Raw genomic sequence first — 24,136 nt, forward strand, 5'->3', positions numbered from 1 at the left:
TCGGTTTGTATTTTAAATGTGTGCACACATCGATGAAATGTAGTGGTAATTACCATACACAATTCGCCCTTGTATCACCTCCAAATATTTAATGCTTGTATTAATCCAGAATCAGGCTCCCTCTGCTGGTGCTCTGCCCGGCATGCATAATATCTGGAGTCCCCTCTGACGCAACTCACTCAGATCACTCACAGTATTTGGGCTCCCTCTGCTGGTGGTCAACCCGTATTGCAAATACACTGGATGACTGTTACCATATCACAAGCTGGTATACAGCAACAATTGTATGGGTGATAGTCACAGGCTCAGTCACTACAAAAAACGCGTTTCTCCACCTTCTAGTCACCTCAGCGGCTTCCTTAATTCGAATGACTGTGCTCCCCGGGCTCTGTTTTTATAGCTCCCGTAATTTTTAATTCCCGCGTCACATTGCGCATGCACACTGGTTCATGCGCTCCAAGCCTCATTCTCATCCTCTTCCTTATATAGATTTAAAATATTTATCGCCTCCAACAGACATTAAAAACACCTCTTCTTAAAAAATGCCTCATTATATAAACATAAAACACCATACATATAACTTTAAAAAATATATATAAACATATATAAATTATATACTATAAATATATTACCCTGGATGATCTCATCATATCAAAAGAAATATATATACATCCACAGATTATACCATTTCTCTCTACCTCCATCTCTCAGTAGCACAAGGAAACATACACTACATACTTTCTTCATTCTACAATGAACTTTATAATTTTAAAAATTATTTAACTCCACTGAATCGATCAGTCCCAGTGGAATCAGGGTCTTAAGACTAAATATCCAAAATGCTTCCTTTTTACATAATCGGCTAAACCTATCCCCACCCCTACTACTTACTGCCACTTGTTCAATTGCAGTGATGTTAATATTTTCACTTAAGCCTTCACTACATTCCAAAATATGGCGGTATAGATATGTATTTCCCACCTTCTTTTCTAGTTGATGCTTGTGTTCCATGAACCTAACATGGAGCGCCCTGGTGGTGCGTCCCACGTATTGCAATCCACATCCACACTGTAAAACGTAAATTACATTCGTAGATCTACAGTTCAGAAAGCTCTTTATCCTATAGCTTTCTTTTTAAACTGTAGAAATAAACTGTATAGTTTTCTTATTAGTATGTTTACACGTCCTACAGCTCGTTCTCCCACATCTATGGAACCCCATTGGTGGCGTAGGTAGCCATGTATTAACTTGTCCCCCTGAGGCCTCCAATGATAAAGGTTTCTTCCATGACCTGTCAAAGAAACTAGGTGCTAACGTGAATTTTAAACTATCCGACTTTCTAAATATTACTTGCTCACTCAATCTAATGTTGGAATTTAAGTTTTCGACCAACTGTAAAATAGGGAAGTTATGTTTAATTATTTTCTTTATTTCATAAGCACTAGTATTTATTTAGTTACAAACATCATTGTCCTGTCATTATCCGCTTCCTTATTTTTTTTACAAATAGTTCTAGTATTATCCAGCAGAGTGTCCCTCTCAATACTCTCTATTTCTCTTAGAGCCTGATCCAATACTAGTTCAGGATAACCTTGTGCAGTAAATTAAAGATATATTGGCCCTCATTCCGAGTTGTTCGCTCGCAAGCTGCTTTTAGCAGCTTTGCACACGCTAAGCCGCCGCCTTCTGGGAGTGAATCTTAGCTTATCAAAATTGCGAACGAAAGATTAGCAGAATTGCGAATAGACACTTCTTAGCAGTTTCTGAGTAGCTCCAGACTTACTCGGCATCTGCGATCAGTTCAGTGCTTGTTGTTCCTGGTTTGACGTCACAAACACACCCAGCGTTCGCCCAGACACTCCCCCGTTTCTCCAGCCACTCCCACGTTTTTCCCAGAAACGGTAGCGTTTTTTCGCACACACCCATAAAACGGCCTGTTTCCGCCCAGAAACACCCACTTCCTGTCAATCACATTACGATCACCAGAACGAAGAAAAAACCTCGTAATGCCGTGAGTAAAATACCTAACTGCATAGCAAATTTACTTGGCGCAGTCGCAGTGCGGACATTGCGCATGCGCATTAGCGACTAATCGCTCCGTTGCGAAAGAAAAATAACGAGCGAACAACTCGGAATGACCACCATTGTTTCTATTTGTTTACTAGCTGCTTCATTGGTGGAACAGTTCCTTTTTATACGAAGGAACTGGCCTTTCGGTATATTATCTTTCTATCGTTGAAGATGGCTACTCTTTTAATGTATATACCTATTTTGATCTACTTCCTTGACAAAGGTATCCATTAATATTTTGTCACCTTCTACCGACAGTGTTATATCCAGAAAAGTCATCTGTGTTAAATGACAGTGTCCCGTAAATTTTAGACCAAACTGATTGCAGTTTACACTATTCATAAACAATTCTGCTGATTCAGTGCTCCCCTCCCAAATAAAAAACAAATCATCAATAAAACAACTTTAGAGGACCAGGCTCAGCCTGAGATTGCCACCCCAAATGTGCTGCTCCTCAAACCCAGGTTGGCAAAACTCCGGGCGAACCTGGTCCCCATTGCCATACCCCTAACTTGTACATAATATAATTTTTCAAAAATAAAATAATAGTGTTTTAATATAAACCTAATCCCCTCAATGATTAACCACCATAAATCTTTTGTTATACTGGAATCCTCCAAAAGATAGAATTCCATTGCTCTATTCCTAACTGATGATTAATATTCGAATAGAGTGATTCTGCATCACATGTAATAAAACAATAATTAGGCTGCCACTTCACTCCTTTAATAAGATTTAAAAAATGTGTGGTATCCTTTATATACTGTTTAAATTTTTTATCATACCCCTGCAAATAACTATCCACAAAAAAAGACAAATTACTTGTTAATGACCCAATACCCGCGATAATTGGTCTCCCCGGCAGGTTAATTAGTGTCTTGTGCACTTTAGATAGAAAATAATCCACAGGATTGTCACAAAATAGAAAACACTGTGTTTCTCTGGATATAGCACCTATATCTAATGCTTTATTTAACAAGGTTTTTAACTCTCTCTGAAATAGGGCGGTGGGATTGCTTGTCATTTTAGAATACAGGAGAGCACCATTCAATTGTCTATTGGCCTCCATCAGATACATCACTGTATCCATGACCACAATCCCACCACCCTTATCAGCTTGTTTTATAATCAAGGAAGGATCTCCAGTCAATAATTTTAAAGCTGTTCTTTCTTTCCCACTAAGATTATCCTTCAGTGGTTGTTTGTCAGTTTTACAAAATATAACCCTAAACTGCTCCATTGTAGACTTATAAAAACTCTCAATTTATAGGCCTCTATAAGCCAATGGATACATTTCTGACTTATTTTTACATTTTGACCCTTCATTTATACTTCTTTTAGCATCAAATATCTTTGCATATGTCTCACTATTTGAGTCGATCTTTGAATCTGAAGACAAAGATTCCAACATATTCAACATTTCAAGATCATCCTGATGTGTTAAAATGGGAATTCCTTTATTATCTTTCTTTTTCAGATTTTTCAACACAAAATATCACTTCCTACTTAAGGTCCTAATGCACCTATTTAAGTCAACGCAGCTCAAAAAGATTCGGCTTCTTTCTCCAGCAACCATAATTGATCCATACTGAGAATTTTGGAAGACAAGTTAAATACCCCTTTCCCACAAAAAATTTACAGTGGTTAATCATTGAGGGGATTAGGTTTATATTAAAACACAATTATTTTAATTTTGACAAACAATATTATTTACAAGTTAGGGGGATGGCGATGGGGACCAGGTTCACCCCAAGATTTGCCAACCTCTTTATGGGCCGGTTTGAGGAGCGGCACATTTGGGGTAGTGATCTTTTGGCAAGCCTGGTCTTCTACGGTCATTTTATCGACAATTTGTTTTTTATTTGGGAGGGGAGCACTGAATCAGTGGAATTGTTTATAAATAGTGTAAACTGCAATCAGTTTGGTCTAAAATTTACGGGACACTGTCATCCAACACAGATGACTTTTCTGGATATAGCACTGTCTGTAGAAGGTGACAAAATATTAATGGATACCTTTGTCAAGGAAGTAGATCAAAATAGGTATCTACATTATAAGAGTAGCCTTCTTCAACAATGGAATGATAATATACAGAAAGGCCAGTTCCTTCGTATAAAAAGGAACTGTTCCACCAATGAAGCAGCTAGTAAACAAATAGAAACAATATATGGTTAATTTACTGCACAAGGTTATCCTGAACTAGTATTGGATCAGGCTCTAAGAGAAATAGAGAGTATTGAAAGGGACACTTTGCTGGATAATACTAGAACTATTTGTAAACAAATAAGGAAGTGGATAAAGACAGCACAACGAGGTTTGTAACTAATTAAATACTAGTGCTTATGAAATAAAGAAAATAATTAAACATAACTTCCCTATTTTAAAGTTGAAGAAAACCTAAATTCCAACATACGTATGTAATTACATATTACAGTGTGGATGTGGATTGCAATACGTGGGACGCACCACCAGGGCGCTTCACGTTATGTTCATGGAACACAAGTATCAACTAGAAAAGAAGGTGGGAAATACATATCTATACCACCATATTTGGAATGTATTGAAGGCTTAAGTGAAAATATTAACATCACTGCAATTGAACAAGTGGCAGTAAGTAGTAGGGGTGGGGATAGGTTTAGCCGATTATGTAAAAAGGAAGCATTTTGGATATTAAGTCTTAAGACCCTGATTCCACTGGGACTGAACAATTCAGTGGAGTTAAATAATTTTTAAAAATTATAAAATTAATTGTAGAAGGAAGAAGGTATGTAGTGTATGTTTCTTTGTACTACAGAGATGGAGGTAGAGAGAAATGGTATAATCTGAGGATGTATATATATTTCTTCTGATATGATGAGATCATTCAGGGTAATATACTTATAGTACTGTATATAATTTTTATATGCTTATATATTTTTTTTAAAGTTATATGTATGGTGTTTTATGTTTATATAATGAGGCTTTTTTTTAAGAAGATGTGTTTTTAATATCCGCTGGGGGCGATAAAGATTTTTAATAATATATGTATAGTTATTGAGGCATATGAATATTAAAGATGGCCGCTGGGATCCAATTTGAGGCTTGGATTACAGACATTAGTCTATATGAGAGCGAGGCTTGAATGCGATTGGGAAGATGGCCACCGTAATCTATATAAGGAAGATGAGAATGAGGCTTGGAGCGCACGAACAAGTGCGCATGCACAATGTGGCGCGGAAATTCAAAATTATGGGAGCTATAAAAAAAGAGCCCGGGGACCACAGTCATTCGAATTGAGGAAGCCTCTGAGGTGACTAGAAGGGGGAGAAACATGTTTTCATAGTGACTGAGCCTGTGACAATCACCCATACAATTGTTGGAGTATACCCAGTGTCACGATCCAGGTAATTCTTTATCAGTATTTACCTTCTAAATGCCTCCTGAGACTGTCCCAGTGATCCAAGCCTGGATTCCATCTGCACTCTCTGCATACAGCACGCTTCATCTCATTGTTTCAAGTCTCTACACTGTGATTCTGGCAGCTTCATGGTTAAACTCACATGCAAGTTACAAACAGTCTTTCCCTCCAAGTTCAAACATGGGCGCAGCCATGTTTGTTTTCATCACATGTTACTTTTCAGCCTACCAGCTGCACTCAGCTCTCTGCCTAATTATCCAGCAGCTGCACTCTAGACTCTGCTTAATCAGCCAGCCAATCCCTGCTTCCCAGCAGGTATAAATATCCTGTTCCTGGGCTGGAAAGGTGTCAGTGCTTCATTGTCTTCAATGATTCCAGCCAGTAAGCTTTACTACAGACTTTCTCCTGTGATTCCATTCTGCAGTTCAGCCTGACTCCCTGGTCATTACACTCTGCAATGTAACCCGACTCTCCAGAGATTAACCCTCTACAGTCTACCCTGATTCACCTGTGTCTGAACTCTTGCTTTCCAGTAGCCATCCTTCATTTCTCAACTTCCAGCGCACTCCAGCTTCATTTCTCAGCTACCTGCGAACCCCAGCTTCACTCAAAGCTTACCAACGATTCCCAGCATCACTTTATGCTTCACCTGTGCTTCTAAGTACAATAGTGTATACCACTTATACTTCAGACTACTGGTCACAACCAGTAATATTTCAGAGACTCACTTGTTACTGTTTTGTTTGGTTGCACATTATCTGACTTTTCATTTAATAAAAGCACTTAAAGATATTCCTGTTGTCGTGGTCACGCCTTCGGGCATTTGGTATACAGCTTCTACTTATATGTCCAGAAGTCCTCCCGCACCTCCTACATTCCGGTACCCATCAGCCCCTGCAACTGAGGCTTCCAGTCACAGTCACCAGCCCTCAGTTGTGACAACCAGCTTGTGATATGGTAAGTCATTCAGTGTATTTGCAATATAGGTTGAACACCAGCAGAGGGAGCACAAATACTGTGAGTGATCTGAGTGAGTTGCAACAGAGGGGACTCCTGATATTATGCATGCTGGGCAGAGCACCAGCAGAGGGAGCCTGATTCTGGATTAATACAAGCATTAAATATTTGGAGGTGATACAAGGGCAAATTGTGTATGGTAATTAACACTACATTTCATTGATGTGTGCACACATTTAAAATACAAACCGAAATTGGGACTTGTGAGTATACAGAGTTCTGTCACGATCCGGGTATCTGGACGCCATTACCTGCCGTTTAGGTGTCTTCTGAGACTGGCCCAGCGTTCCAAGTCCGGATCTCATCTGTGTCAACACTCTGCACATCCCTCCTGTCATTCTGAGACACTATCACAGCGGCGCCATGTTTGAATCCAACATGGCGTCTCCTGTCCTCCGCGGCCGGCGCCGCCATTATCACTATGTTTGCACAATTCATTTCAAACTAGTTTTCCCTCCAGGTTCCAACATGGGCGCAGCCATGTTGGATTTGATCACATGCTCCAATTCCTCCAATCCACCGTCTCTGGAATCTGCATAAAAGCCTAACCAATGCCTGCATAGCAGCAGGTATAAGTATCCTATGTCTAGGCCAGATAGATGTCAGTGCTTTGAATGTCATACCTTGTTCCAGTCTCTCTCTCCTGTGGTTTGTTTCTCCAGGTTCCAGTTCCTGTCTCCCGCATCCACAAAGAGACCCGCACCTGCTTTCCATCTTGCGGTGCAGCCTGACTCTACAGTCTTCCGTGGCTGTCCAAGTTTCCAGCTATCTACAATCTGTTTCCAGCAGCCAGCTTTCAACAGATTTCAGCTTCTACTAAACACCGGTGCTGATCCAGCGGATCCTATTTTACCAGCAGTATCCACTACCACCGGTAATCATTTTATCAGCTATTCAGTTTCTACGCTCCCTAGCACCTCACATCATTCACTCTGTGTTCATCACCTGGCTGGTTCCATCCAGCATCCACTCCGTGACTTTAGTACCTGGCTGATTCCATTCAGCATCCACTCTGTGTTTCATCACCCGGCTGATTCCACTCAGCATCCACTCCGTGTCTTACCACCTGGCTGGTTCCATCCAGCTGATACAGCAGCATACTCAAGTTACAGATTCACCTGTTACAACTACTGGCATGTTCCTCGGCTATCTCCACTACTACAACCAGGCCTGGTAAGGTGATTCCATCAAAGGACTTTTATATCTGTTCTATACCTACCAGTGCTCTGAGATACCTCCTATGGTTATGTGATCCAGGAACTGTGTTGTTTGCCACTGTCTTTGATTTACTTTGAATGCTGCTTGTCATTTCACGGAGTCTGTTAAATAAACTTTTATTTTGAATTTTAAACTGGTTGTCATGGTCACACCTTCGGGTAATCAATCTGCACTTACATGTCCAGGGGTCTGATTAAACCTCCCAGGTTTAACTTCATCTCAGCCCCTACAACTGAGGCTTCCTCCCGTCAGCCTAAACCCTCAGTTGTGACAGTAAGCACTGACCATATGAATCCAGCCGGAGACCAGGATCAAGCGGCTAGACCTATGCAAGAACTGGCAGCCAGACTCGAACATCAGGAGGCTGCACAGGGTCACATCATCCGCTGTCTCCAGGATCTCTCTACTCGGCTGGATGGGATTCAGACGACCCTCCGTGGACCTGTCACGTCTGATGCGTCCACCACAGTGACTCCAGCTGTAACCCCACCCACCTTACCCATTTCCATTCCACGTCTTCATCTTACAACGCCAGCAAAATTTGACGGATTTCCAAGGTTCTGCAGGGGATTTCTCAACCAACGCGAAATCCATTTTGAGCTTCAACCTGGCAACTTCCCCAGTGACCGTACCAAAGTTGCTTATATTATTTCTCTCCTCAGTGGCTCAGCCCTTGATTGGGCATCACCATTATGGGAGAAGTCTGATCCCCTGCTGTCCTCATATACTGACTTTGTAGCATCATTCAGGCGCATCTTCGACGAGCCGGGCCGGGTTTCCTCTGCTTCATCTGAGATTCTCCGTCTACGCCAGGGAACACGTACTGTGGGACAGTATCTTATACAGTTCAAAATCCTGGCATCTGAACTGGCCTGGAACGACGAGGCCCTGTATGCTGCATTCTGGCATGGCTTGTCAGAACGCATTAAAGATGAGTTAGCTACCAGAGACTTGCCTTCTAAGTTGGATGAGCTAATTTCACTATGCACGAAGGTTGATCTACGGTTCAGAGAGAGAGCAACCGAGCGAGGAAGATCATCCGTTCCTAAATCTTCTGCTCCTCCTCCTCGTCAACCATCTCCATCCAGGGATGAGCCTATGCAAATTGGTCGTTCCCGTCTATCTCCCGCTGAGCGCCGAAGACGCCTCTCCGAGTCTCTATGTCTCTACTGTGCAGCTCCGTCGCACACTATCAACGCCTGTCCCAAACGTTCGGGAAAACTCCAGACCCTAGCTCGCCAAGGAGAGGGCCGGCTAGGAGTAATGATCTCCTCTCCATCTCCTCATGATTGTAACCTCCCAGTGTCGCTCCAAATTGCTCAACGTTACAGGTACGTCATTGCCCTCCTTGATTCCGCAGCAGCTGGGAATTTCATAACCGAAGCTTATGTTAAACGGTGGTCCCTACCCACCGAGAGACAGTCCTCGTCCATCTCTTTGACTGCCGTGGATGGCAGCAAGATTTTTGATGCAGTCATTTCCTTAAGGACTCTTCCAGTTCGTCTGAGAGTGGGAGTTCTTCATTCTGAGTATATTTCTTTTCTAGTGATTCCAAGAGCCACACATCCAGTGGTTTTAGGCCTTCCATGGCTCCATCTCCACAACCCATCGATTGACTGGTCGACTACGCAAATACTGGCATGGGGTCCCTCCTGTGCTGAGACTTGTTTAGCCAAAGTTCTTCCTGTTTGTTCTTCCTTCCCCTGGTCATCTGATGTTCCACCTCCTCCATATCAAGACTTCATGGACGTGTTCAGTAAAGCCTCTGCTGATATCCTTCCTCCTCATAGAGAATGGGACTGCCCAATCGACCTCATTCCAGGGAAGGTTCCACCGCGAGGCCGAACTTATCCGTTGTCTCTGCCTGAGACACACTCCATGGAAGAGTACATCAAAGAGAACCTGGCGAAGGGTTTCATCCGACCATCTTCTTCTTCAGCCGGCGCAGGCTTCTTCTTCGTTAAGAAGAAAGATGGTGGTCTGCGTCCGTGCATCGACTACAGAGGTCTGAACGACATTACCGTCAAGAACCGATACCCTTTACCCCTGATTACAGAGCTCTTTGATAGAGTTAGTGGTGCAACCATTTTCACAAAGCTGGACTTGAGGGTGCCTACAATCTCATCCGAATCCGTGAGGGTGACGAGTGGAAGACCGCCTTTAACACCCGTGATGGACATTATGAGTACCTCGTCATGCCCTTCGGATTGAGCAACGCTCCAGCAGTCTTCCAGCACTTCGTGAATGAGATCTTCAGGGACATCTTATACCTCCATGTCGTGGTTTATCTAGATGACATCCTCATCTTTGCTAATAATCTAGAAGATCATTGTTTCTGGGTAAAGGAGGTTCTTTCCCGTCTCCGTGTCAATCACCTCTATTGTAAATTGGAGAAGTGTGTGTTTGAAGTTAAAACCATTCCGTTTCTAGGTTACATTGTGTCCGGTTCCGGACTAGAGATGGATCCTGAGAAACTCCAAGCAATCCAGAATTGGCCTATACCCTTAACCCTCAAAGGGGTCCAGAGGTTCTTAGGGTTCGCCAATTATTATAGAAAGTTTATACGAGACTTTTCCACCATTGTGGCGCCTATCACTGCATTAACCAAGAAAGGTGCTAATCCGTCCAAGTGGTCCGAGGAAGCTACGCAGGCCTTTCACCTTCTGAAGCAACGGTTCATCTCTGCACCAGTTCTGAAACAGCCCGACACCGACTCTACTTTTATCTTAGAGGTAGATGCCGCCTCCGTTGGAGTAGGAGCGGTGTTATCCCAGAGGGCCAAAGATGGACATCTACATGCTTGCAGTTTCTTCTCCAGGAAGTTCTCCCCAGCTGAGCGCAACTATGCCATTGGCGATCAGGAGTTGCTAGCCATCAAGCTCGCTCTGGAGGAGTGGAGATACCTGTTGGAGGGAGCTTCTCACTCAATCACCATACTTACCGACCACAAAAATCTTTTATATCTCAAAGGCGCACAATGTCTGAATCCTCGTCAGGCCAGATGGGCACTTTTCTTCTCTAGGTTTGACTTTAAACTCCAGTTCTGTCCGGGTTCTCAGAATCGTAAGGCCGATGCCCTTTCCCGCTCATGGGAGCAAGAAAATGAGTCCGAGTCTGCAGACAAGCATCCTATTATTAATCCGTTGGCATTCTCCACGGTGGTGATGGACTCTACGCCCCCACCAGGGAAAAGTTTTGTTAAGCCAGTTCTAAGGAAGAAGCTCATGCATTGGGCCCATGCTTCCCGTTTTGCTGGACATACAGGCATTCAGAAAACCCTTGAATTTATTTCTAGGTCCTACTGGTGGCCAACTCTGAAGAAGGACGTTATGGAATTTATTGCCTCCTGCCCAAAGTGTGCCCAACACAAAGTCTCCCGCCAGTCGCCTGCGGGGCAACTGGTTCCATTATCTGTTCCCCGTCGACCATGGACCCATTTGTCGATGGACTTTGTTTCCGATCTACCTATCTGCAACAAGTTTAATACCATCTGGGTGGTAGTTGACCGGTTCACCAAGATGGCACATTTCATCCCTCTCACCGGTCTTCCGTCAGCTTCCAAGTTGGCTCAAGTGTTTATACAAGAGATCTTCTGACTTCACAGTCTTCCTGAAGAGATCATCTCGGATCGTGGAGTACAATTTGTAGCCAAATGTTGGCGAAGTTTGTGTCAAGCCCTCCAAGTCAAGTTAAAGTTTTCCACAGCTTACCATCCTCAGACCAATGGTCAAACCGAGAGGGTGAATCAGGACTTGGAGGCCTTCCTCCGTATATATGTGTCTTCCTCTCAAGATGACTGGGTTCAACTCCTTCCTTGGGCCGAGTTCAGCCACAACAATCAATACCATTCCTCATCTTCTTCGACACCATTCTTCATCAATTATGGATTCCACCCTAAAGTCCCAGAATTTCAACCGCTTCCCGCAACTTCTGTTCCAGCAGTGGATGTCACCTTGCGTCAGTTTTCAAATAACTGGAAGAACGTCCGCGCAGCCCTGCTTAAAGCCTCATCCAGGTATAAGAAGTTTGCCGATAGGAAGCGTAGAGCGGTTCCTGCTCTCAAGGTGGGTGATCGTGTGTGGTTGTCCACGAAGAATTTGAGGTTGAGAGTTCCCAGCATGAAATTTGCACCTCGCTACATCGGTCCCTTCAAGATTTAACAAGTCATCAATCCTGTTGCCTACAGATTACAGTTACCACCCTTCTTGAAAATACCCAGGACATTTCATTTTTCCTTGTTGAAACCGCTGATCCTGAATCAGTTTCATTCCGCACTTCCTCCAGCTCCCAAAGTTCAGACTCAACGGGGAGTCGAGTACGAGGTGGCCAAGATTTTGGACTCACGTTTCCGTTACGGTCAGTTACAATACCTCATTGACTGGAAGGGCTATGGTCCTGAAGAACGCTCTTGGACCAATGCCTCAGACGTCCATGCTCCTGCCTTGGTCCGAAATTTCCACTCAAAGTTTCCTTTAAAGCCTAAGAAGTGTCCTGGGGCCACTCCTAAAGGGGGGGGTGCTGTCACGATCCGGGTATCTGGACGCCATTACCTGCCGTTTAGGTGTCTTCTGAGACTGGCCCAGCGTTCCAAGTCCGGATCTCATCTGTGTCAACACTCTGCACATCCCTCCTGTCATTCTGAGACACTATCACAGCGGCGCCATGTTTGAATCCAACATGGCGTCTCCTGTCCTCCGCGGCCGGCGCCGCCATTATCACTATGTTTGCACATTTCATTTCAAACTAGTTTTCCCTCCAGGTTCCAGCATGGGCGCAGCCATGTTGGATTTGATCACATGCTCCAATTCCTCCAATCCACCGTCTCTGGAATCTGCATAATTGCCTAACCAATGCCTGCATAGCAGCAGGTATAAGTATCCTGTGTCTAGGCCAGATAGATGTCAGTGCTTTGAATGTCATACCTTGTTCCAGTCTCTCTCTCCTGTGGTTTGTTTCTCCAGGTTCCAGTTCCTGTCTCCAGCATCCACAAAGAGACCCGCACCTGCTTTCCATCTTGCGGTGCAGCCTGACTCTACAGTCTTCCGTGGCTGTCCAAGTTTCCAGCTATCTACAATCTGTTTCCAGCAGCCAGCTTTCAACAGATTTCAGCTTCTACTAAACACCGGTGCTGATCCAGCGGATCCTATTTTACCAGCAGTATCCACTACCACCGGTAATCATTTTATCAGCTATTCAGTTTCTACGCTCCCTAGCATCTCACATCATTCACTCTGTGTTCATCACCTGGCTGGTTCCATCCAGCATCCACTCCGTGACTTTAGTACCTGGCTGATTCCATTCAGCATCCACTCTGTGTTTTATCACCCGGCTGATTCCACTCAGCATCCACTCCGTGTCTTACCACCTGGCTGGTTCCATCCAGCTGATACAGCAGCATACTCAAGTTACAGATTCACCTGTTACAACTACTGGCATGTTCCTCAGCTATCTCCACTACTACAACCAGGCCTGGTAAGGTGATTCCATCAAAGGACTTTTATATCTGTTCTATACCTACCAGTGCTCTGAGATACCTCCTATGGTTATGTGATCCAGGAACTGTGTTATTTGCCACTGTCTTTGATTTACTTTGAATGCTGCTTGTCATTTCACGGAGTCTGTTAAATAAACTTTTATTTTGAATTTTAAACTGGTTGTCATGATCACACCTTCGGGTAATCAATCTGCACTTACATGTCCAGGGGTCTGATTAAACCTCCCAGGTTTAACTTCATCTCAGCCCCTACAACTGAGGCTTCCTCCCGTCAGCCTAAACCCTCAGTTGTGACAAGTTCTACCCAATTGCCTCAAGCTGTCCTGTGTTCAGTTCACTGGACATTTAAGCAGTGGCCATATATATTGGATAAAAGTAAATTAGCCTCTAATTATTATGCTATGATCCATCAAACTATCATTGGACATTTTCTATTAAGTGAAACTATGAGCCTTAATGAAATTAAAAATTATGTAGATTATATGTTGATTTAATGTATTTTATTGTATGCTGCAGCATTATATACAATTATTATAAATAAAAGAATTATTGTATAAATATTTAGAGTTTTTATATTATAATAGTGATATTAAATTGTCTCTTTTGATTGGTATAGGCGGCGCTTCCTTTTTTACAGGGAGTTATTTCCCTGTAATTATTGGGTTTTTTGTTGATTATAAGGAATGCTATTATCCTTATAATTGGGAGCAGCAGCTTGTGCCTTCCTTAAACCTCTATTCTCTTAGTGGATAATAGCGCCTGATTGTATATGTGTGTGTCTGTGCACTATATAGTGAGGAGGCACGTGTATATACATCATTGTGTTTTTTTGTGAAAGAGTGAGCAACAGTTGTATTTGATATGTTAAAGGAATCCAAAAGAAGATCCCCTGCCAGAAAGGAGGAGGAGGGATTATAATAGAGGGCCCTAATGGCCTGGAGAAATTTACCTTTGAAACCAAAGTTGAGTAGGTTGTAACCCTATCAAAGGCCATTTTTCACATTTAAGGTCTAGACAAGGGAATGAAGTTTTAGTATGTTAGAATGTTGAATTAAGTCTACTGTGCCCCTGGTATTATTAAGGGCTTATTGGGTAGGCACAGAGCTCCCCTATTCTGGGTGGATGAGTGCAGGAAGGATGGGGTTTAGTCTATTTGCAAGGATTTTGGCAAAAAGCTTGAGGTTGGAGTTCAGAAGGGAGATTGGGTTTCAGTATAACCATAATTTTGGATATGAAAAAAATTACCATCCAGAACTTGATTGAAAGTGGCCATGAGGTGGGTAATGAGAGGGGCCTGGAAGGTTTTTTAATAGGAAAAGAGAGACCACCCAGGCCTGGAGCTTTGGGGGTTTTCAGGCATTTAAGAGCATTAGACTTCCTCTTCAGTTATGGCGAGACAAAGTGCATTAGAGGTGGTAGAGTCAATCTGGGGTAGGGCACAGGAAAACAGATAATCTGGAGCAGAGGTTGTTAGGGCAGACTGTTGGGAGGTATGATCCCAAACATTATAAAGGTGGCTATGGTAGTGCTTAAAGATAGAGTTCATTTTGGTGGGGTTATAGTGAAGAGAAACAGATGGATCCTTAAGTGCCGATACACCTGATATGGCCTTGCAAGCTTTCAGATGATTGGACCACTTTTGTTCAACATTTTCATCAACGACCTAACAGTAGGTCTAGAGAGCATGGTATCAATTTTTGCAGACGATACCAAATTGTGTAAGGTTATAAATACGGAGGGGGATGCTGAGTCTCTTCAGAATGACTTAACTAAACTGGAAGCATGGGCAGCAAAATGGAGAATGAGATTCAACACAGACAATGTAAGGTAATGCACTGTGGGTGCGAGACCAAAAATAACACCTACATACTAAATGGGGCAATATTAGGGGATTCTGCACTGGAAAAAGACTTATGGGTTCACATAGATAACAAATTAAGCAGCAGTACCCAAAGTAGGATTGCAGCAAAGAAGGCTAATAAAATATTAGCATGCATAAAACGGGGAATTGATGTAAGGGACGAGAATGTTATATTCCCATTATATAAATCACTAGTGAGGCCTCATCTTGAATACTATGTGCAATTTTGGGCACCATATTACTAAAAGGATATCCTGGAGCTAGAAAAGGTTCAGAGGAGGGCGACCAAACTAATCAAGGGCATGGAGATGCAGGAATATGAGGAAAGGCTTGCAAGGCTTACATTGGAAAAGGGGAGACTAAGAAGGGACATGATCAACATCTACAAATATATAAGGGGTCAATACACAGAGCTTGGGAGGGACCTGTTTTCTATAAGATCAGCACAGAGAATACGTGGTCGCTCGCTTAGGTTAGAGGAGAGGAGTTTCCGCACATTGAGGCGAAAAGGTTTTTTAACAGTAAGGACAATATGTGTTTGGAATTCCCTGCCTGAGAGAGTAGTAACTGCGGACTCAGTCAACACCTTTAAGAATGGATTTACGAAACAATGACTCCCGCCCTGATGAAGCCTCTATGAAACGCGCATTGGCGTTTTCAGAGACTGCTACAGACCTGCAGAACCACTGTTAATATTAGATTTATGTGTATTCATATGTATATCTATACTGATTGATCGCCCACACAGCCCCGGTCCAGGCACCGCCATTACAGGCTGGGATGGTGAGAGCGCCTGTCTGCAATCAGCTGTGTTTGGTAGCTGGTCCTGGAGCAGCGTGGGCGGCGAGAACGTAGGAGTAGCAGCCGGCCACACACAGCGGTGGATTTGTAGCCGCTGCATGAGGCTCGGCTGACGGCGCTGTGAGAGAACTGATTCTAGTATAGGCGCAGCTGATATTCATGCCTACGTCTATAACAGTGCAGATACATTGTATCAGTGAGCTCCTGTGCATGAGGGAGTAGAAGTGATTACCAGTAAACAAGGCCGCTTGTGAAAATAAAAAGAGTGACGTATACTAAATAAAAGCTACTCATATCATACACAGGATAGTAATATAACCAATTGAATTTACAAATGGAAGCTGATCTATTGAAATGTGACATGTGTTTCTGTAGGAATATAGAGGTTCTTATATGATCAAATAGAAACACAAGACACAATATCACAATTTGTCTCACTGGACATCTATACTGTGATACTTGTGTATGCTATGTACAATTGAAAATGAGCAACACGATAGATAATTACTGGCCGTGCAACTGTGTTTTATATCAGATTGAATAATAATGAATTACGCATAAATGTAACAGAAATAATCACTCATTGAAACATATAAGGGGTTAGAAGACACGTTATTGATACATGGTAATACATTGATATATATCTAGTTTCATTATGAGTGTGTGAGATCCCTATTGAGATATCCTAAGCAACACAATATAATTGAAATACTGAGACTGATAGGATATCATAGGGTAATATATATTGGCACTGGGGGTTATAATTGCCTGTAATAGGGAGCACACCCTTGGAATATAAGTAGCAGTCTCTGATATTATTTTAATATCACAATCTCTAACGTTTTCACTTTTCTATATTTGTTTTTAATATTTCATAAGGCTAAGAATTTTAATGAAAGAACAATAAAGGATACGTTTTAGTCATATATTTGTTATTTGTTGAGTTCTCAGTGCACCCAGTAAATGGCCTCTTTTTCTGTGTGTAGATAAACCTTTAAAAATGAGTTAGATAAATTCCTATTGGATAAAGATATTCAGGGTTATGGTGCGTAGGCACGCATTATAGTTAATATAACTAATCCTAACATAAAAATAACTAATCCTATAATAAGACTGCATAGGAGACCACAAATAGGTTGAACTCGATGGACAATTGTCTTTTTTCAACCTTAGTTACTATGTTACTATGTAGCCTTATTGCTTTCTTGTAGAAGCATTGATTTAAAAAATGGAGTGATTTATTATTTTTTTCAGAGAATTGCATTAAAAGTAGACTTCACTAAGGTGAGCTGTTTGTAGATCGCATCAGTAGGGGTACAATTGTGGAGGTACTCCAACTGATGAATTTGATCTGTGAGAGACTGTGAGAGTTGTTTCTGCTCCTTTTTCCTATGCAAAGCGGAACTGGTAACATGACCCTGAAAAACAGATTTATGAGCTTTCCACACATAGGAAGAGCATCCAGAGTCTGGTGCAGTAAGGCAAAAATAGTCCTGCAGGACCTTAGTGATCTTTAAATTAAATTGAGGGAATTTCTGCAGGCTTTCATTAAGGCACCAAAAAGGCAGGGAGACCGGGGCATTCAAGAGATCAAAGACCATGGGTTGTGGATAATCACAAAGTCAGTTAAATGCTCGCAGGTGGAAGAGCCAGGGAACAGTACAATCCTGGAGTACGAGCAGTGAGGGGCAGAAAAGAAGGTTAAATCTTTAGAAGAGGGGTTGAGGCCATGCCACAGGTTAAAAAGGTTAGCCTATTTGTCGTGTTTGGAGAGGGATCAGGAGAGAGGGCAGACACTGGGGTGGGCATGGGATGCAGTTTTGTCCAGAGATGGATCCAGAACACAGTTAAAATCCTCACCAAGGAACAGCAAAGCAAGCCCATGCATAGTTTATGTAGTGCACCCAAAAAAATGTTAAAAAGTGTTGTTGGTTTACATTGGTGACGTAGAAAATAGCAATAGTGACATCCAGCTGTCCCAGCCTGACAGTCAAGATAATGTAGCGACCATCAGTGTGAACAGAGCGTTGGGTAAATGGTAATTTATTTGTTTATCAGGATGGGATCTCCATAATGCTCAGTTTTGCTGGATGAGTACAACATAGTGGAAAAGCACATGAAGCAAGGGCATAGCTACCATGGCTGTAGGCAGTGCAGCTGCTATGGGGCCTAGAGCTGAGAAAGGCCCACCTTCCCTGTCAAAGTTACTTGTGTTATATACATTTTTCACCATTGAGTGATACGTAGGGGTCCTTTCAAACTTTTTCTTTGGGGCTTTCAATATATCTAGGTATGGCCCTGGACCGGTTCATTGTAGTGTGGTATAAAATGAACTGGAGGGCATTTTAATGTTATATAATATGAACCGGGGCACTGTAATGTGGCACAATATGAACAGCGAGCACTATATATCATAATGTGAATTGGGGATACTGTGTGGCATAATATGTACTGGAAGCCCTGATATATGACATACTGTAGGGTGAACTTAAGCACTACTGCAATTCATAAAAGAAACTAGGGCACTACTATGGGGCATAACATTAAATAAGGCTCTGCTATGGTTCAGAAAATGAACTAAGACACTATTATAGGGCATAAAATTAACAACTGCTGCAGAGAAGTGTCTCTAGAAGTATTGGGATTGGGGACCATTCAAAATGTTGCTATGGGGCCCACAAAGTTCTGGCTATGCCCCTGACCTGAAGTGAAAAAAGGGGTGGCTGGAATCACAAAAATGAGTTTTGTGCAGCAGAACTATGTCCACCTGCAAACTACGGATTGCGTGAAAGAAATGCGACCATTTCTGAGGAGTGTTGAGGCCCCAAACATTCATGGAGGCCATAGTGAAGAGCACTCTATCAAGGAGCTATGCAAGGACAAGAAGGGTAAGGGAGGAAGTTGATTTCCCCTACTCGCTAGAAAAAAAGGAGGAAGAAGGGGTGAAAAAATGTGGTATAACACGAGGTGCCTGGTGTAAAAAAAAATATGGCTGGGTGAGTAGCAAAAAAGAAAGAAGAAAACAAATAGAAGGGGCAAAAACTATATATTGACATGCCGGAGGAAATGTGGGAGCCACGGGGATCCAGCACAAGCAGCAAAGGAAGCAACACATGCAGTGTGGGGGTACAGGGGAGAAGATAGATCGTGGAGAGCCATTCATGCCAGTTGCATGTAAAACTTCACAAAACACATTAAACAGAGTTTAACATAAACTTCCAAAAATTACCAACATACAGGAAGTAATTCAAACACAGTTAGAACCAACACTCTGAACTGAAATAGAAAGCACAAAAGTCACTGTCAGGATTATTAATCAGAGTCCAGTGCTTAGGGAAATTACCCAAACATGAAACAGGAAGGATGAACTGAACAAAGACATTGCAACAAGATGGTTGACACTCATGGAATTGTAGCATTTCCTCCAGGAGAAGGACCTAATTCTTCTAGGTGATCTAGTAAGTTCCTGTACTCTCGAAGGTCTCAAATGAGGACAGTCTTACCATTTAAGATGAACAATGAGCTTGAAGTGGAAACCCCGGCGATACTGAATTCCTCTATCGTGTAGGGCCCTGGTTACATCTCAAAATTCTCTCAGTTTAGCATTTGTCAGGGGTGCAAGGTCTTGGTAAATCTGAAGCTTGATAGTTGCATAGAGAATTAAGGGTTTACCCCAAGAGGGGGGCAAGGACCAATTATTTGTCCTTGTAGCTGAGTAATTGAATGACTGTGTCACAGGGTTTCATTATTTCTGGGTTTAAGTCGAAGAGCAAAATATGCTCATTCCAACAGTAGCTTTTGGGAACCAAGGTAGGGGGATCAGGTTGTGTACTGTAGGTACAGATGCATCCTCATGCAGATTTGTCCTCATTCAGCTTGCCTGTGATATATTTGCACAAATCATGGTAAGTGACTATTCGCGGGTGCATGTGTTTAGCCACTCTTGTGTATGCACTAAGTAATAATCGCAGATATGGTGAGCAAGGACTCACCTGCAGGGTTCCAAAGCTTCTGGGGTGATGGATTTTTCAGATCCTCATTCTTAGTTCGGCGATCAAAGAGCTCAGTGATGATGTATCCAAATCTCTGCATGTGTCATTTAAAGATTTCTGAAAACCATGTTGGTGGGACTCAGAACTTGGTGTTTCTCACGCCAAAGTTGAGATGTCAGATTTACTGGAGGTATTGGCTTTATAAAGCTTAGGTTCAAGGGTGTACTTAAAATCCTTAAATTCATAATGAGGGAGCCAGAATGTCCTCTTTGGTAGAAGAAGTAGGGGAGGGGAGCCATCTTTATCCATGATTTCCAAAGGAGAGGAAGGACCCCTTTGTTGATTGGACTTAGTGCCCCTGGTAAAGTGTTAGAAAACATTTGCTTCCTCCTTGCTTTTGAGTTTTGGCAGAGGTCTTCTGCATGTGGAGAGGACCAAATTCAGAGCCAAGAGAGAACAATACCCATAGGGGTACAATGGGGACATCAAGAGGAGTATGTGAAAATATATACAGCAAAATAGCACAGATGAAGCAAGCTTCGAGGAACAGCAGGAGGGAGAGGGTTTGGTTCATCCAGGGGATGTACAGTAGAGGTTGCTCAGCAGATAGACAACAGGGGCGGAAAGTCAAATTTCCATTGTAAATGACAATAGTCTAGAATAGAAAATGATCAGGGGATCCAGGAAAGCAGGTGAGCGGGAAGGGGGGGGGGGGGGGGTGGGGTACTGTAACTGCAGTCAGTATGGAGAAGCACAGCTGTATGCTTTTGCAAGGATAATAGTGGTGTGTGGGATAATTGCAGCCCCCCTCCAAGTAACAGGAATCCAAATAACAGGAGCACCTGCTCATGGGTGATGACCCTCCTGCAGGGAACAGGAGGGTTCCAAGTTACCAGGACTGGAGGTGGAGAAACCCCTGAAAACAGCCCAATTCAGATCCAGCCACTGGCATCCCAGGCACCACGTACATTCCATCTGCCAGTCAGGCTACTTCTCAGATGTTCACGCTTTAACTGCATTTCTATAAAAAAATTCAAAGTAGAGTAGTTCTCCAAGCCTTTCAATTTTATGTAGCTCATATTTACGCTTCGAGTATACATTTAAACTTCAATGCAAAATTGTAATCCTGTTAAACATGTCCTTCACAGCTGCAGAACTGGTCCCATAACCTATTGGCAGATGCCTACAAGTTGGTAGGTGCGTAGTAGATGTGAAAAAGGAGGTTAGTCCACAGTTTCATTCCAAACCACAGTAGATTTATTGACTATAACAGGATACACATTATAGAAGACAAACAGCAGACAATACGATATGGTATCAATCTCTCTTAGGCTAAGTACTGAATAGTCATACAGCACTGTGATTCTTTAATAACACAGTGACAGCTTGTGCACATTCAGATACTTTTATAGAGGCATGTAAACATGTCTTGCACCTGGAGTCTAGACAGTCTTAACTTTAAGGGTGCGTACACTAGGCGATATTGTACACAATATTGTTCACATAATCTAGTGTGTACGCACTATATCATGTACGATGCATGCTCCCGCAGGTTATATGTGGCATCGCCCATCGGACCTACATGCAGATTCAACACATGATGTTGCTTACGAGGGCCAAGCCCCGTTGCTCCGTTACTCCCGACATCGGCAAGTGTGTATGCACTTGCCGATGCCGGGTCCTGTTGCTAGCGATGTTGCATCGTGTGTACATCATCAAGTGTGTACATAGCCTAAGTTTGAGGAATAATATTAGTGATTAACCATTTATCTACATATAAACAAGTTCAGGAAGACTTCTTACCTTAGACACACATGAGGGTCCGAATTAAGGAGTATCTTGGAATTGTAAAATTAATAATTTTCATTAAAATGTGTGGATTAATTACTGGTTATACTGTAACAATACTTTTTATAATTGCCAAATCAGTTTCTCTATACTACAGTATTATTTGTTATTATTATTTTATAAGCCTATTTAAATTCAGCCATTTAAATTTTAATATATAAGCCTTCTAACCAAACTATGCGCTGTTCCTATTGGAGTTTTTATAACCATAAATTTAATTCTAATTACAAAATATTTAGAAGATATCCCAACATCAGTTGCGCAAAGAAAAGTATTGGGTGCTTCGCAGTGGAATCTCCAATAGCAGGTCTAATAAAAATGACAGTAGGACACCAAATGTTGGGGTGGTGGTGGTGGTGGTGGTGGTGGTGGAGGGGTGGAGGAGCAGAGGAGCAGAGGGAGTGTGACTGCCACACAGAACCTCAGTTACCTAAGCTGGATGAAGTTATGATCCCGGCGAGCACACATTTCCCATAAAATATGGGTATATAACATGTATTGTTTTAATCACTTGGCATATGTATAATACAACTATATGCAAACATTACTAAACAAAAGATTTACAACACCCCTACTCTGCCAGTTGTTATTGAAATATAAGCAATTGAAGTACAGTGATCAACATATAATGACACTAAGGTTATCAGTAAACTGCTAGTGGTAAAAAAAAAAAAAGTTTAGGATAGAACAAAATGAAAAATAATATACATTTCAGAGCTATTTATAAAGAAAGGCTTTTTCTAGAACAAATTATTGGTTAAGAACTTAAATTGTTCTGCAGCAATGAAAAAGAGGCATGCATTGGACATGATGCACTGCCGGTGGACCTCTGAAGACTAAATAGGTCTTATGGGCCAATAAATCTTAATTTGAAATCCTTGGTACATCACACATGCTTTTTGGGTGCTGTTGACTGGGCGGATGGATGGTTCCACTGTGTGTGTGTGGGTTAAATACTGTATTAAGTTTTCTGGTGTATTTTATCCCAAAGGTTAAAAGTGCAATGTTTTTAATAGCAAAACAAATCCTTGCTTAGAAAATACATCCTTTCACATCAACTGTCAAATATGGAAGTGGAGGCGTGAAAGTCTTGGTCTTTTTACAGAGTGACTGCCACCCTAAACCAGGAAGGCTTCCATAGCAGGTCTAATTGTCAAGGGTTCATTCTACAGCAACATACAGATATAACACAAACATTCCATGTCAGAACTACTTCTGAGGAAAAGAACAAGAAGGTAGGCTTCAAATCATGGAATAGGCAGCACTGTCTTCAGACTTAAACCCCATTTACAGTAGCTGGTTTGGGATTAACTGGACAGAAGGGTGAAAGAAAAGTGCAACACATTTGTGCAACTTTTGTAACAGTGTTTTAAGAACTTTCTTAACAATATTTCATTCATTTTAGAAAGAATGCCATAAGTTTATTTGCCAGTTATATCTGCAAAAAGGTGGCTACTTTGAGGAGTCCAAAAGTTTGATTACTTTTTCATCAATGAAAGGATTATATGATTGCTACTGTATCTTCAATTATTTATTTGTGCTATATTTTCATATAAGAGGGGAATGGAAATATTCTGTTTTTCTAACCCTTTTGACAGATAGTGTACTCATGAAAGTATATTGAAACAGTAATTGAAAAATACATTTAAATGTACTAATATTTTATTTCATTTTCCACAGGTTAATATTGACCATAAAACAAGAGACATAATTTCCCAGAAAATTATACATCCAACAACAAATTGTTTTGACGATGCTCAAGAACTTATCTCGTGTCTTATGGCAAAGGACTCATTTCCTCGCTTTTTACGATCAGAACATTATAAGGAGCTAGTGAAAAAGCAACAGAGCAATGAACATAAAAGGTGGTTGTCATTCTAAAATAATAATTGTTAAGTAAAAAATAAATTGATATAATTCACAATTAATGTTTTTTCACACTGAAACGGAATTAAAAATTTAAAAGCCACTTTAGAGTTTAGTCTCCTTTTCCTTTAAATGAGACATTAAAGACCAGTTTGTTAGCATTTTCAAACCAATCAAAGATACAAACTACCCAACAAATATGATGAAGAAAGCCAGTACTGAATGTTAAAATGCTGAAATATAAACACATTAGGTTATATCTAATCATATTCTGGATTAAACAAAGTTCTATGTCTTAGCAGTAAAACATATGATAGTGGATTACTTACAAAATATTTTACACAGAAGATGCAACGCACTGCCTTCTTCCACATACATGATAGTCAAATACTGCCACATGTTTTAGATGTCTAAGGAAAGTTTTGCATGTTTTTAGATGAAAATATGAGTTGACTCTTTATTATTCTCCTCATCGTCTTTGTTAAACAACCTATACTTTGCAAATGGTATCCATACACATTGTGGAACAGAACAGTACTTGGGTATAATAATAATTATATTTATATAGTGCT

At 41.7% G+C, this 24,136-nt stretch overlaps 1 protein-coding gene across 2 annotated transcripts in view; it reads left to right on the plus strand.

Moving 5' to 3' along the window:
* The window catches only part of RGS21 (regulator of G protein signaling 21), a 498,283-nt gene extending 474,622 nt beyond the window's left edge, over positions 1-23,661 (plus strand). For both annotated transcript variants that reach the window (XM_063940308.1, XM_063940309.1), the window contains one exon: positions 23,379-23,661. In XM_063940308.1, coding sequence (XP_063796378.1) covers positions 23,379-23,579 — 201 coding nt within the window. In that variant the 3' untranslated portion in view covers positions 23,580-23,661. The remainder of the gene's footprint in view (positions 1-23,378) is intronic.
* Positions 23,662-24,136: the final 475 nt, after the last annotated feature.

This window comes from Pseudophryne corroboree, chromosome 9, assembly GCF_028390025.1.
Source record: "Pseudophryne corroboree isolate aPseCor3 chromosome 9, aPseCor3.hap2, whole genome shotgun sequence".
Taxonomy (NCBI): domain Eukaryota; kingdom Metazoa; phylum Chordata; class Amphibia; order Anura; family Myobatrachidae; genus Pseudophryne; species Pseudophryne corroboree.